Source organism: Malaclemys terrapin, chromosome 10, assembly GCF_027887155.1.
Source record: "Malaclemys terrapin pileata isolate rMalTer1 chromosome 10, rMalTer1.hap1, whole genome shotgun sequence".
Taxonomy (NCBI): domain Eukaryota; kingdom Metazoa; phylum Chordata; order Testudines; family Emydidae; genus Malaclemys; species Malaclemys terrapin.
The window spans coordinates 3,786,899-3,803,225 of NC_071514.1; the positions used below are offsets into that span (position 1 = coordinate 3,786,899).

Consider the following 16,327-nt stretch of genomic DNA (forward strand, 5'->3'; position numbering starts at 1 on the left):
TTTCTTTTAATTAACTCCATTGGTGCAGCCTCTCCTTAACCACATGCTTATTTAAGCATTCAGAATAAACGACTCCAAGGAGCAATCAACTGGTAGACCCAGCTGCCAAATGGTAAGTCAGTGTGCTTGGGAAAGACTCAGGTTCTCTCTCAATGCCTTATAAGGGCCTAATTTGGCAAGTGGCCTCAAGTCCACTTCTATTAGGTGGACACAGTTTTGCAGGCACTTTATCATCTGCTCATCCAGTTAACAGGGATAATCAACTACTTAGACAAGTCACGTGCATAAAGTTAGCAACAGGTGTAAGATATTAACTGTCTCCTCAGTGGCTCTCCAGAGGGCAGGTTCATTGGATTGAAATATAATTCTGATAGTCCTTGAATCCCTTCGTTTTGGTGTACAACACAGGGAATTGGGTGCTTAACTGCCTTGTGTGCCGTTAAAAATCCTCCAGCCTCATCTTTTTAGTAGGGGTCCAGAGGCTGTACAGTTTTGGGGAGAAAGTCTTACGTTCTTATTAAACTTCTCTGGTTAGGCTGCGTGAGTTAGCAAACCCTCAGCTCCCTGCAGCTGCATGCCCAGAGGTAGTTCTTGAAAGCTTATTCCATGTCTGTCTCCTGGAGCATGACATTCGATAGCATAGCTGGATTTTGCTCCTCTAAACCTGACTCGTTCTAAATTTTGAAAGAACTAGTTGCTCGCGCCAAACATCTTGTTGCTACAAATGAAAACTCAAAGGAGACTTTGCCACTCGCAAGGTTTGGTATCTTGAAAACATTTTATTTCATCACTTTTGTGGTAACATAAATAATAGCGAATGACAGCACTTTTAATGTAAGGGAGGAGAAGCATTAGGTGCAGAGCACAATGTAAAGTAACGGGGGGAAAAAACTTGTTGCACTGATGCTGCTAGGGATAGTCCTACTTGATTTAAGTGAAAATATATATAGGTAAACTAGCAGTATTTTGGTGTCTTTCCCTGTATTATGGGCCTAATTCACAAAAATGTCATTGTGTACATATATTGGGTATATATAATTTATTGTGCAGTTTAAACCCTCTGCAGTTCTATCGGTAGGAACAGATATGCAGAACAGACACACAGATGACATACCGAGTTCCCAGACATCAAACGTCTTTGAACCAGGGTTCCACAGGAGAGGTTACCACTAACTTGGCAACATTTACTACTGAACAAGAGGGTGTTCTAAGACAGTTATGGGAAGAGAGCAATGGCAAGTTCCTTTGCTGCTTGTCATTTGCATACCATTATGGCAGTGTTATCACCACTATGTTTCCAGGAGGAAGTAGGACTTTAAGGTCCCTATTAGCAGATCAGGGAAGATAAACCCACTACATTTAGGAAACCTAGGATCGTTTAAAAAAACAAACAAACCGTATATACAACCAGCCCCCATCCCGCTAAGGAGAGTGACTGGTTTCCATACAGATAAACCTAAGAAAGTGACAAATTAAGGTCTTATAGGAGTGTAGCAATTGACCAAGGGACTTGAACATTTGACCATCAGGCCAATTTCTAAGACCCTGACTTCAAATTTTGCCACCTTTCCCCAGAAAAGGAAACTTGCAACAAGTGCCAGGGCAAAGGGCAGGTTTTCCTGAACCTCCTGACAAAGGCCAGGGCGAGAGGATTTGGAGAGAACATTTGTGAATTAAGCCCTATATTTTAGGTCATAGTTAAATGAATTAAAATTCCAGTTTTGTAGGCTGTGTGCATTCTTTGTCAGGCTTTGCATAGGAAAAAGTTAATAGCAATAAACCATATTGCTTTCTTAAGGACACCCTGTATTCTCTTTTCATTCTCTCTCCATTTCAAGTTAAATCTAAGTTGTGCCCTATTGGTTAGTTCCGTAGTCTTTAGATATAGAGAAAAATTGCTCTTCTACTTACTCCACGAAAAATGCTGGGATATAAATACATACCCAGCTTCCTTTTCATGCAGTTATTTTCGGTTATAGTGTACAGGTCTTTCTTTTTAGTGCTAGATAAGACTACAAGGACATATTTCCAGTTAGCACGTGGACTCTTGGCAGGTCATTTGACTTCTGGCTCATATTCTGTGTAAGTGGATACAGTAAAATAAAAGAGCAAGTATAAACAAAGAAAGTTTATTTATAAAATGTCCCTTGAGGTTAATTAATTATTCTTCGGGCTGTTACGTAGGTTTTTCAACTCCAGCTGTAGTTGTCGAATTCTTATGTCTTTCTGCGAAAGCTCATCTTTCAACCGTCGGATCTCGTCTTGTTGTCGAAAGAACATTCTGAGGAGCTTAAAAGAAAGAAAAAAAATAGGTGTACAACATTGTGTTAACATTTATAATATCTGCTTTCCCCGATGGCTTCATGCCTTTCCTGCCAACTGTCAGAGAACCTGCCTTCAATTCATGTCATTACACTGTTCCTTTTGAAAGATCCGTTTACCTGCAATACTCCATTGATGTGCCCTGTCCATTTTCATGGTAACTTAGTTAATTCACATCGTATGGCTCAACAGCTCAGTTTGTGAAAAGAAATTCAATATTGGATTCAGTGTAAATGTTTCCCCACAGCTTTTAAGTGTAGCACAGAGAACAATCGTTTATTAAAAACTGTTAGGAAATTAATCCAGTTCATTTTGTATGCTCTCTGCTTAAACCTCAGCAAAGTCCTGTGGGTTGAAGTTTGATCCAGGGAAACACACACATAGATTTTCATGGCTTGGGAACAAAAGTAGAGATGCACAAATTGATGTGTTTATATGCTACAATCTTGGATGTGTGCAGTTGCTCTCTGTCAGAGAAAGTCATGACCTCATCTATGGTCATGTGCCCTATATTGATAACAGATGGAGATTTTTATTTAGTTAAGTTGCTAGGAGTCTGGTTTCAGAGGCGGAGGGTCAGAGTTCAGTCCCCCACTGTTGGTGTGAAGTTCCAGGTGGCTATGTTGTGCATCTTAATAACAACCCTGCAGTTCCTAGATGATTACAAACTTATTACAATACTGTACAAAGAACTGTTTATAAGTTACACCATCTACATGGAAAATACAGTGAAAGTCACTGATGCCAGAAACTAGGATGGCACATGGAAGCCAAGCTGGCAGAAGGGACACCGGAATAGTTCAATGCACTCTGTGGTCCAGGGAGGCTAGGAGTGGCGACAATTATGACAATTGGGGTAAAACACAGTCTCTACTATTTTCTACTGAAATTAATGGGAAGACGTAGATTGAAAACTCTCTGGAGCAGGACCACCTTGTTCAGTGCTTGTCCTAGTCCTCGACCGGGTCAGCTAGGTGTTACTGCAGTACAGAATGACATCTGCGGCATAAAATCAGGCCTCCGTGGTATTCAGTAGGATCAGAAAATTCAGCAGACCTTACCAGCTGTTTTCTTACTATTTCCAAGAGAGGTTTTGCACTGCATAAGCTTGAAGCACATGGCTGAGATCTTGGCCATTCAAAGCCATAAGTCAACACCCATTGCTTACCTCATTCTCTGTCCTGGGGGGCACGTTTTCTAACAAATCTATTCCATTGACGACAACACTTTTTTTCTCTCTTATTGGTGCCTTAAAGACAACTTTGGATGCCTTCTTATAGCCCTCCTTCAAAGACATCAAGATGGGATCTACGTGAGATGGTAAAATAAAGGAGGATGTTAACACATGCTCCGCTACAGGACATGTGTATATATCCCTCCCCTATCGTCCTACCTTAACATTCACTACCGGTCAGTTGCTACAACAGTGTGTTTTCATGGTGACTGGACTGGACAGGCCTTGGACTGACAGTCAGGAGACCTGGGTTCTAATCCAGCTCTTCTACTGATCAGCTGTGCAACCCTGGCAAGTCACTGCCCCCCGCCCCGTACCTCTTTCCCTTCCCATCCTTTGTCTTGTCTAAATAGGACTCCCAACTTTTTGGGACATGAACTTTCTCACTATGGCCTTGTCCAGACTAGAAAAAAAGCCACGGTTGGTTGGTTTTTTTAATCGGGTTAGCTAAAAAGATTTGAAACACCACTTGGTAATACAATGCTAAAGAGACCAGCCTAAGTGGTGCTTCAGAGCATGTAACTAGCTTGAATCTCTCTCTCTCACACACACTCACATACACACACACTTTTCCCATGCTCACACAAGGCCTATATTTTCAGTTGGAGCAACTAGGCACTACTTTAACACAAATAAAACTTACTTATAGATGGAGCTCAAAAGCATTCAACGACCTCCTTACCCCTCTCTCCCCCCCCACAGCTTACTAGCTCTAAAATGGTTCCCGTGGGTTTATGTACACGAAGTACATACACACACAGCACCTATGCACCCACCATCACATCATCTGGTGGCCAATGCAAAGTATGGAAAGTGCCCAAGGATGAGTATGGATTTAGACACATTTCACAGTGAGGCTCAGAGATCAATTCTGTTTACATGTCCAATAGACGTGCACTAGATGCTCATGCAGTGTTCATTCTTTTACCTCTGTTCATTCCACTCAGCCATTCGTCTGGTGTCAGGGCTGGTTCTATACCTGGAGTCATCGGGTAAATATCCTCTTGGTATGTTTCTGACTGGAAGTGAGGAAGAATAAAGAGTAGCTGTCTTCATAACATTTGTTCCCAATTGTAACTATGCGTTGCAAAGTGCCATAAGCAACAGTTTTCTTACAACCCCGGCCAACGGTAACGTAGCCATTCAATAGCATCCCAGGAAAAATACTTAACTGCCTTTTCACCATTAACTTTAAATGGGAAATAAAGAGTCCTAGCCCCTGCCTATTAAATTCATGTTCTGAAAGAAAATTATACTCCAGCAGTACTGAGCATTTGAGCTGTAGACAGACTAATCAATATTATCCAGCTGAACTGGGGGGCTTTGGAAGGGCACCGCCTCTGACCTGTTGGAGAGGGCGCTCCCTGCTGCTGCACAGACCGCTCAGGGAACGCTAAGTGCACAAATCATACGGTTCCATAGTGTAGTTCCCATTTCAAAGCACGAGCCAGTTAAGTCAAGGAGCACCCGCTCTGGCCACATACGGCATAAAGAAGAACAGCCCAGGGGAAAACACCAAGGAAAGTTGTCCACAAGGGTAATTTGCCTTTCCCCTCCTCTCCACATTTCTGCTTGCTGTAGATTAGCAAATTCAGGGCAATGAGAATGAAGCTCTATTGAGTCACCTCTCTTTGGAAAAACACTGACTCAGTCCTAAACCTGAACATGGCTCGTAGCTTTGTTTCAGATTTCATACAGTTGGACAAAGCAGGAAAAGCCAGCACTGAATACTGCTCCCAACACACGGAGATGTGAGTTGAACTTGGGATGGGTCTCTAACCCTAGATGTGGGACAGTCCTTTGTCACACATTTCAAAAGACCCAGTTAATTTCACGCAAAATGATGGCAGCAGAAGTTAGAAAAAATGCTGGCGTCAGTTCTTTAAAGAACTTTCCATAAGCACAGAGTTCAGACTTAGCATTGCTGTACGTTAGAAAAGCAGTTTTTAGCAAGATGTGAGTTTGGATCTAAAATGTGTAATTGATATAAATGAGAGGTCACAGAGAGATCTACCCATCGAAGAAGACAGATGTTATCCACAGCCAGGAAAAAGCAACCCCATGATGTTTGAGATGCAACTCAGGAAAATGTCTAGCATGGTCAGAGTACAGAATGTAAGATGTGTGGTTGTTGTGGACAGTGATATAAACCATCAGGGGCTTAATTCACTAGATACAGTTTGCCAAGGTCCTTTTGACATTTACTGTATTTCATCCAAATGATTCTGCTCTGGGCAAGTCAGAGCAGGATTCCTAGTGTGGTCTCAAAAGGTAAAAGTTCAGTGACTGAGTCTCCCAGCTCCTTCCCTGTGCATCATTTTAATAGAGAATACGGCAGTCTTTGATGTACCCGAGTAACAGAAATAGAATTCTCCCGGCACACCGAGTGTTTCCAACTCTGTGCTTTGAATGTGTTGGGCAGAGATAACGCATCAGAGCATTGGAGTTCCATACGGGAGTAGGAACAGTGCTGACATGTACTCACCCTCCTTGGCACGATCATAGAGATTGGCTCAATCAGACCCTTTAAGGTAACCAGTTTATAGAATCTGAACACCTCACATGCAGACACATCCAGCCCGTGCTTTGGCATCACACCTATTAGAGAGTTCACATGTGAGCAAGGGTCTGTCCTTTCATGCCAACAAAGCACTGGAATATTCAAAAGCTCTTGCTCTACAAATTGGTCCGTGAGAAAGGAACCAATCTTACTCGCCCCATGCTAGCTGGCTTAGGATACAGTAGCAGTATATAGATCCAATTAGGCATCATGTCGATGGGAAAAGTTCTGACAGCGTAGCTACGTTTCAAAGCTGCTGCCGAGAGAACCCTCGTTTCCTACCGTAAATTGTCAGCGCTTTACAAGTCAAGAAAAGCAGTCAGTGTGTTCCGCGAGAATGGGATTCTCTGTTTTGCTTAAACCCAAAGCTAAGTGAGAAGGTGTGCCTTGCAACTCCCCAATGGATACCAGCCTACCACTGCTACCGGCTACATGGAGTTACTTCTTTAGCTCGAGTAGCAGTGGCCCGTGCTTTGGTGCTCTCGGGGTCCTATCGCTGCAGATGACTCATAGCGGGGGGGGGGAGGGAGGCATTATGTGTATAAGATAGAGGAAGAAACACAGGACCCAATTCTGTGAGGTGGTGACATCAGTGCAAGTTGAGGGCATGCTGCATCTTTCCCAATCAGGCCCAGGGTACGTATATACTTTGCAGAAGCTGCAGCTGGCAAGTGGGGGAAGAGACCACTAGCATGTGGAAAGTGTTATCCCGGATAGGAAAGCTTTGCCAGACAAGTACAGAAACCACCACGCAAGCACTGCCCACTGGAGCCTGCAGGCAGCACTGGGGAAAGGGCTGAAGTTAAATAAGGGCACAGAGATTTGTTTCGTGATCATGTCTAGAGTGCAGGGTATTACCACAGCACTGAACTGAGCTGCGAAGCAGAGAGCGACCTCCTTTAATATCCCGTCCCTCGGCGTCATCAGCTTTCCCTGAGCTTGCAGGCCTGCGCCAGCGCCAAAGAGCTGATTCCAAATCAGCAGCTGAGCTGCTCACGCCTGTCCCTGCCCTCTTGGGGCTGTGGGACACCGCAGAACTGGGTAGCTGGGCCTCCCTCCTGCCTAATTCCAGGGCATGCTAGGTCTGTGTCCTGCCCGTGGGGGTGTGCGAGGAGGGAAATACTTCCACCCTAGGCATCCTCCCCACCTGGGCCTTCCTGTCCACCTGCAGCCTGGAATGTGAATAGCCCCTTTCTTCTCCCTCTGACCCTCTACACCCACCGGGGGAGCCCCATCCCACAAGCAACCCTACCCACACCCCTGGGGGCCAGCCATGAGGGAAACCTGCCTACTCCAAGAGCCCAAATGGGACCTGCCCCCCATGCCACCAACCAGAGCTGATCCTGTCCTCACCCGGCCCGCCACCCCACAGCCAGAATCCACCAGTCACCCCTGCTGCTGCGGAGAACTGCTTCCAGGGAGGGAAGCCACATGCAGGGGTCTCCTGGAGGTGCTGGGAAGGGGAGGAGAGCTGAGAGTGGTGCAGATGTGCAGATCAGAGCCCTGTGTTGGCAAAGAGGGGCGGGGAACGGGCCAGATGGATTTTGCAGCGAGGGTGGGAAGGGAAGAGCATTTTACCCAGGGAACGTCCCATATATCACTGGCTCAGGTCACTTGTTAAAGTTTAGGCAGCCGATCACTGCACGTCAGGTGAAACTGCACATGCATTTTCTTGGAACTGGGCCCTCAGTAAGATACATCAGAGTCACACTGCACCATTACCCAGGAAGAAATACACAAAAATATTAAATGCCACATAAAGAACATTGGAATTCTGAATTAATTTTCCAGCAAGTCATCAGCTACCTAATGACACAGAACATATTTGAACAGCGAGAGTCAGCACAGTGCAGAGAGCACGGGAGGTTATTATGCAAAATACATTTATCAGCAAAATTTAATTATACTATTTCAGTCTGCTGGCTTTTTTTAATATTAATGTTCAAAGAGGCGGCCTATTGACATGCCAAAAGCTCTTACCCAGTCCTTTCTGTGGGGCAGGAGAGCGAAACTCCATGAGATAATTCAGATAGGGCTTTTCTGTGCTGATTTCATAGTATCGGATGTTCCCGTCGCCCTGAGGCAGGGGGGATAAAGGCAGATCAGTTTAACATTTCAGGGTAAAAGCTGTAGGTAAATAAAAAGATATGTAAAAAGAACATCATGTTGTGCATCACTGCCAAGTTCTAGGTTAAATATACAGAGACGACAATGCTAGTTAGCCATTGTAGAACAGAGTCTCAAACCAAACCTACAGCATTTCATATACTGCGTCTGGGTTCTTGGAGTAGTAGCAGTAGAAGGAACAGATGTGGTCTCTTTAATGGCGTTTGGGGACGAAGACTCACAAGAAGACTAGCAATTTTATCCCCGTCACTCCCATTTCTCCCTCACACTTTATGGAATTAGTTTTTCTACCCTTGGGTTAAAGAATGTAGAACGGCAAGACTGGGTCCGAGCAAAGGTCCATCTAGCCCAGTGTCCTGTCTTCCGATAGTGGCCAGTGCCAAGTGTTTTAGAGGGAATGAACAGAAAATCAAGTGATCACCAAGTGATCCATTCCCTGTCACCCATTCCCAGGTTCTGGCAAACAAAGGCTAGGGGACACCATCCCTGCCCATCCTGGCTAATAGCTATTGATGGATCTGTCCTTCAGGAACTTATCTAGTTCTTTTTTGAACCCTGTTACAGTCCTGGCCTTCACAACATCCTCTGGCAAAGAGTTCCGTATCATATACGAGTTGCATATCTAATCTAGTTCTCTCACAATGGAAGGAGGATAAAGTACTAAAAAATGTACTAGGATGTTGTGTTGCCCAGGAATGCTAAAGGAAATATTCCAGTACAGAAATAAACTAATTTTAGAATGAAGCGAAAGTCAGTGGAGCTGCACTGAATGGGCAGGACTCCATTGCACTAAATTTATGCTAATAGCTTCATAGATTCCAAGGCCAGAAGGAATCACTGTGATCATGTAGTCTGAGCTCCTGTACAACAGACAATAGAATTCTCCCAAAATAGTTCCCTTTGAACTACGTTGATTTAAAAATTGTCAGTGACAGACAATCCATCACAACCTTTGGTGCATTGGTCTAACAGTTAATTACCCTTGTTAAAAATGTATGTCTTATTTCCAATCTGAATTTATCTATTTTCAGCTTCCAGCCCTTGGTTCATGTTATACTTTTCTCTGCTAGACTGAAGAGCCCGTTAGCAAATATTTGGTCCCTCACCAAAGGCTCTTAAGCAAAGAAAGCAGTCATGGGATAAGAGGGAAGGTCCTTTCATGGATTGGTAACTGGTTAAAAGATAGGAAATAAAGGGTAGAAATAAATGTCAGTTTTCAGAATGGAGAGAGGCAAATAGTTATACTGGTCCCAGTCCCACTTAACATATTCATAAATGATCTGGAAAAAGGAGTAAACAGTGAGGTGGCAAAATTTGCAGATGATACAAAACAACTCAAGATAGTTAAGTCCCAGGCAGACTGCAAAGAGCTACAAAAGGATCTCTCAGAACTGGCTGACTGAGCAACAAAATGGCAGATGAAATTCAATGTTGATAAATGCAAAGTAATGCACATTGGAAAACATAATCCCAACGATACATATAAAATGATGGGGTCTAAATTAGCTGTTACCACTCAAGAAAGAGATCTTGAAGTCATTGTGGATAGTTCTCTGAAACATCCACTCAATGTGCCGCGGCAGTCAAAAAAAAGCAAACAGAATGTTGGGAATCATTAAGAAAGGGATAGATAATAAAACAGAAAATATCATATTGCCTCTATGGTACGCCCAAATCTTGAATTACTGCATGCAGATGTAGTCGCCCCCTCTCAAAAAAGATATATTGGAATCGGAAAAGGTTCAGAAAAGGGCAACAAAAATTATTAGGGGTATGGAACGGCTTCCATACGAGGAGAGATTAATAAAACCGGGACTTTTCAGCTTGGAAAATAGACGACTAAGGAGGGATATGATATCAATACTGGTGTGGAGAAAGTAAATAAGGAAGTGTTATTTACTCCTTCTCATAACACAAGAACTAGGGGCCACCAAATGAAATTAATAGGCAGCACACAACGCACAGTCAACCTGTGGAACTCCTTGCCAGAGGATGTTGTGAAGGCCAAGACTATAACAGGGTTCAAAAAAGAACTAGATAAATTCATGGAGGATAGATCCATCAATGGCTATTAGCCAGGATGGGCAGAGATGGTGTCCCTAGCCTCTGTTTGCCAGAAGCTGGGAATGGGCGAGAGGGGATGGATCACTTGATGATTACTTGTTCTGTTCATTCCCTCTGGGGCACCTGGCATTGGCCACTGTCAGAAGACAGGATACTGGGCTAGATGGACCTTTGGTCTGACCCAGTGTGGCCATTCTTATGTTCACCGTGTAGGTATTTATAGACTAAGTCACACTTCAGCTTTCTTTTTGTTAACGCAAATAGATTGAGCTCCTTGAATATAAGACATGTTTTCTAATCCTTTAATCAAGCTCATGCCTCTTCTCTGAACCCTCTCCAATTTATCAGCATCCTTCTTGAATTGTGGGCACCAGAACTGGACTCAATATTCCAGCAGCAGTTACACCAGTGCCAAATACAGAGGTAAAAAACCCTCTCTACTCCTACTCGAGATGCCCCTGTTTATGCATCCAAGGATCGCATTAACCCTTTTGGCCACAGCACCGTACTGGGAGCTCATGTTCAGCTGATTATCCACCACAACCTCTAAATCCTTTTTAGAGTCCCTGCTTTCCAGGATTGAGTCCCCTAGACATATGGCCTACATTCCTTGTTCCTAGACGCATACATTTACATTTAGCCATATTAAGCATATTGTTTGCTTGCACCTGGCTTACCAAGCAATCCAGATCTCTCTGTATCCGTAACCCATCCTCTTCATTAATGATCACAACCCAAATTTTTTGTCACGTGCAAACTTTTTCAGTGATGATTTTATGTTTTCTTCAGGTCATTTGATAAAAATATTAAGTAGCATCAGGCCAAGAACTCATCCACGTGGGACCCTCCTAGAAATGCACCCACTCGATGATGATTCCCTCTTTGCAGTTACATTTTGAAACCTATCAGTTAGCCAGTTTTGAATCCATTTAATGTGTGCTGTAGTAATTTTGTATCATTCTATTTTTTCAATCCAAGTGTCGTGCTGTACCAAGTGAAATGCCTGAGAGAATCCTCAAATATTACACTAATACTATTGCCATTATCAACCAAAACTGTAATCTAATAAAAAAAAGATATCAAGTTAGTTTTACAGGGTCTGTTTTCCATAAACTCATGTTGATTGGCATTAACTGTATAACCCCACTTTAATTTTTTTATTATTCAAGTCCCATATCAGCTGCTCCATTATCAATGTCAGACTGACAGGCCTATAACTACTCAGGTCGTCCCATCGACCCTTTTAAAATATTGGCACAACATTAACTTGCTTCCAGTCTTTTGAAATTTCCTCAGTTTTCCAAGACTTATTGGGGAAAAAAATCCACATTAACAGTCTAGTGAGCTCCTCAGCCCGCTTTAAAAAAAAACAAAAAACTCTTGGATGCAACTTATCTGGACCTGCTGATTTAAAAAGTGCCTAACTTCAGTAGTTGCTGTTTAACATCCTCCTGAGACACTAGCACAGGGGTGGCCAACCTGAGCCGGAGAAGGAGCCAGAATTTACCAATGTACATTGCCAAAGAGCCACAGGAATACGTCAGCAGCCCCCCATCAGCTCCCCCGACTCCAACCTGCAGCGCCTCCTGCCCGCCGTCAGCCCCGCCGATCAGCGCCTCCCGCCCACCGCGATCAGCTGTTACGTGGCGCGCAGGAGGCTCTGGTGGGGAGGGGGGGAAGAGCAAGGGCATGGCAGGCTCGGGGGAAAGGGTGGAGTGGGGGCAGGCCCTGGGGCAGAGCAGGGGGTTGAGCACTCCCCGGCACATTGGAAAGTTAGCCTCTATAGCTCTAGCCCCGGAGTCAGCGCCTATGCGAGGAGCCGCATATTAACCTATGAAGAGCCGCACGTGGCTCCGGAGCCACAGGTTGGCCACCCCTGCACTAGTGGAATGGAAAGTGTCATCATTATGTGATCTGACTACATCATTTCCTGCCCCTCCCCCCCAATACAGAACAGAAATATTGATTAAACACTTCTGCCTCTCCTGCATTATTGATAATTCCACCATTTCCACCTAGCTATGGACCAGGACCAGGATTAGGATTCTTTTTGTTCCTAATATACTTAGACTCCTTGTTATTATCCTTAACTCCACTGGCCATAGATTACTTCTTGTACCCCTTTGCTTCCCTTATCACTTCCCTCTAACCCAGGTCAGTTTTTTAACCACTACGGCCTTCTTTCTTGATTGTGGCCTTTATGAACACCGATGGCAAAGTATACCTGGTGCTTCTGTACTCAGGGCCATAAACTGACTTGAGAGGGAGTCCTACATGCAGTCCATAGGAAATAAATGTGTTTACTTTCTTAAGGGCCTCCTAAATGCACTACAGTATCTGCAGGTCCTTTCACTTTGGTGGAGCTTTGTGCACAAGCTAGTGTGATTGCAGAGAAGTGTGTGCATGTGTGCACCAAGCCACACCCTCCAGGGTACACGGGTGCTTTTGGGGGACCATTAGAGAAGTGTGCTCCACCAGAGAGGTTTCTGTAGTGGCGGTATTTGGACTTTACAACACAAGCAACACCAGTGAAGTGCAAAATAATCAAGGACCTTTAAAAGAAAGTCAATGGACAAAGGCTGGTTCCTGTTACATTAGTATAAATCCAAAGTCTTCAATGGAGTTGCTCCAAATTTGCACTGGTGAAAGCAATATCAGCATCTAGCCCCGACTGTTTAATTGTAATAGTTATTTATGAAAAGCCCAAAATAACCCCATGCTCTGCTCATCGGAGAGGTGCCCCTTTGCTTGCGTTCTCGAATGGGTTATTTGGGAGATGATTTATTCTCAAGTTTGCAAGAGCCACATCAGTCTTGAGAACAGCAGGATACGCAGTATATGGCCTGTTACCCTCAGTAAAGCCAACGCACCTTTCCAGCCAAATACAACATGTGCGTATCAGCATCGTAGAAAGGAAACAAGAGCCCCGACAGCCCATCGATCTCCTCCTCTATGAGGGGCATGGCCAGGTCTTCCTGAACAAAGAGAACATGGCTTTATGAGTCAGCAAGGGTTAGAGGTTGCATGGAACATGAAAGCAAAACCCACAAAGGAGCGACAGGGGCAGCAGGGTGAGGGACGGGTTTTGTCCCAGAAAAGCTGAAGCAAACCCACTGTCCCTCCCAAAGGGTGCCACGGGATTTCCATGTCCCACAAGCCAGAGGTGGGAGGGAGAGAGGGCTAGCAGATCTGGTCATGTACACGCAGAATAAGGAGGATGTCCACTTCAGGTCACCTCTCTGCAGGGCACTGCGTGGGTCACCCTGTAGGGCTGAGTGGGTTCTGGGGCTCTCAGGGTAAGGGTTGTAATGGGGTGCAGTCACACCCCTTCCCCCCGCCCCGGAGCCATTTCTGTGTGGCTGCATTTCAGGGAGGCTGGAGGCCTGTGTATATTTTAAGGAGCAATTTGGGGCAGATTGTGCCTGGGCCGAACGCACGGAGCGAGGGGGGTGGGGAAGGAAAACAGAGGAGGGTGCAAGGAGCTCTCTCTTCTGCCCCCACGCCCCCACGGACCAGGGCGAGGCACAGTGCAATGTGCTCACCAAGCCACACCCTCCAGGGAGCACACTGCCTACAGGGAGAAGGGCCGGATGCAGTGGGGGAAGAATGCTGCATCCTCTCTGGAGCTTTGACTCCATGGCTGCTGTGCCCAATGCCGCCATCTGGGCTATGACGCTCTATTGAGCTGAGATGCCTTCCGGAGAGAAGCCAGAGAACTGCTCAACAGCTCTGTTTGGTTTTTAAACACAAACCCCACCAGACTATAGGAAGATCCGGTGATGGTGAGGCTGCCCAGCCGCCCGGGGAGTGCGTACTGGCCTCTTGGATTTAATGGGGAACCCAGACATCCTTGTTTTCAGTTTTAGATGTCACAAAGGGATCTGGTTTCTCCCTTTGTCCTTGAGTTTATACAAGATTCCTCCTGAACAGATCAGCCGCCCCACCCACATACGTCTGTTTCCTCACCCTGCCCCTGTAGCAGTCACAGCCAAGTAGGTGTCTATGGTGTTCACTGGCAAGCTGACAGGACTGGAGTAATCAGTCATCTCCCCCCAGCCCAGCCTGAGTGAGGGGACATCAGCTTTCCACTATCTGCAGCTTCTACCACCCAAGTGAACAGGGCCAGGCATGTCTGCAGCCTGAAACACTGTTGGTCCAGAATATCATGCATGGAGTCAGAGGGGAGAGTACGAATGTTTGCTGGGATGAATCTGGTAAATTTGCATCTGCTTTAATTAATCTTGTGAATTCAGATTCCCCAACGTATCATGTCTAGTCAGATCTCCATAGCAACCAGCAGAGTTTTTAAAAGTTACCTAAAGACCTTTGTAGAATCTGCTAGGAAACAGGACGGAATAAAGAATCTGCGGTATATGTATCTGCTGCTCTCCCTGTATTACAGTGCAATACAATACAAAAGGCTGGGCTATTCAAAGAGACCCGAAGGAGCTGGGCCCCCAACTTCACTGGAAAGTCCATGAGAATTGAGTTAGGTCTCCGTGGGAGTTGGGTGCCTATGCACCTGTCGGCCGCTTTGACAGCTCCACATGACTGATCCACAGCACGTCCCAGCCGTGCTTCTCAGAGCACTTCCCAAACGCGAGTGAATGCAGTTGCATAAAACTGTTGCAAGCTAGGCAGGTTTTCTCAACGTGCAGACGGATAAACTGTCGCATGGCGTGAGTAGGTGCCTTGCCTATAATCACCCTATGCTTGCAGCAGAGCAGGGGCTATAGACTCCTCAGACATAGGGTCTATCTACGCTATGATCACAGGCGATATTACAGCGGAGCTAGCTTTAATCTAGCTAGAGTGGGTCCTGGAGCCGGGAAACTGCGACACACGGGCTGTTCCTCCACACTGCAGGGGGGCTTGCGCAGCCCGCACAGAAGCATGCACTAGCACAGCTTCCCTGCTTTAGGACCCAAGCGAGCTAGATCAAAGCTCGCTTGGGTAGGTCTACTCGTACCATACTCACACTGCTAGAGCAGAGCCCAGATCGCCTATCTCTGAGACCTCTACTTGAGCCCACCAATCATGCTCCCTTCTTGGGAAGGAACGGCTTCCAGCGATCTATTTGCTGACCTGGTCCCAGAGCGCAATCTGCCTCGTATTCCACCTTGAGACTCCAGTCGTTAGAAGTCGCTTCACGTTACCTAGAAAGACCACCCGGTTCACACGATGGTTCTTACAGCTGGCTTCCTGGAAGAAGACATTGTCTGTGCTACGTGCAGTGAACAGCTATACATTTCAGATGTCTTCCTACGCATGGTGCTTAGTATAGATCAGTGAAAATGCCAGCTGTAGAATTTCAAGGAGAGCGATACTCAAGGGAGAATTCTCCCCCATGTTAGGAACTGAGTTCCTGGTGTTTCTGCTCCCATATCCCACAGGTAGGTCCCTTCCTCCTCGTATAATCTCTACACTGTCTATGGGGAAAGGCTCCATTCTTGTCCCAATAGAACCACTTCATAGCAAGCTGGGCTAACCCGACTTTCCACCTCCACTGTTCCTCTTACTCCTTTACTGCAAAATGCAACTTTCATATTAACCAGCTATGGCTCAGACTGCACCGGTGAAAATGGGGGTTCATGCTATCTGGAATGGAAAGGCAAAATGCTGTTTTGTAAAAATAAAACCGAGCCTTCCCTGAGCTTTTTAGAATAATCCACAATTGACAAGGACAATTAAGCTTTTCTTCCAAAACTTGCTCTGTGGCTTCCCAGAACACTCTACTATTTCCCAGAAACCTTTGATTAATGAAAGATTAGAAGCCCTGTATCTCTGACTAGGATAGTGCTGAATCCTTTCTATTGTAATAATGATAAGAAACAGCAACATTCTCTGAATGCAGAGCGCTAGATTCAGAGGCTGACATTTGTGACACGTTGTTGCGTCCTGAATATCAGACGTATTTTGTGACAATTCAATATTGTACAAGGAGTGTTTACCTTACTGTATGTTAGGCTTAAAGGGCGACTTCCCCTTGCCCCTAACTCTGCCCCGGTTGCACATTAGGG

At 45.3% G+C, this 16,327-nt stretch overlaps 1 protein-coding gene across 3 annotated transcripts in view; it reads right to left on the reverse strand.

The window, feature by feature from the left end:
* Positions 1 to 759: 759 nt before the first annotated feature.
* CORO2B (coronin 2B) overlaps positions 760 to 16,327 on the reverse strand; it is a 125,837-nt gene continuing 110,269 nt past the window's right edge. For all 3 annotated transcript variants that reach the window (XM_054042035.1, XM_054042036.1, XM_054042034.1), the window contains 7 exons: positions 15,393 to 15,509; positions 13,178 to 13,282; positions 8,097 to 8,193; positions 6,042 to 6,154; positions 4,485 to 4,575; positions 3,491 to 3,630; positions 760 to 2,289 (listed from right to left, as the gene is read on the reverse strand). In XM_054042035.1, coding sequence (XP_053898010.1) covers positions 2,158 to 2,289; positions 3,491 to 3,630; positions 4,485 to 4,575; positions 6,042 to 6,154; positions 8,097 to 8,193; positions 13,178 to 13,282; positions 15,393 to 15,509 — 795 coding nt within the window. In that variant the 3' untranslated portion in view covers positions 760 to 2,157. The remainder of the gene's footprint in view (positions 2,290 to 3,490; positions 3,631 to 4,484; positions 4,576 to 6,041; positions 6,155 to 8,096; positions 8,194 to 13,177; positions 13,283 to 15,392; positions 15,510 to 16,327) is intronic.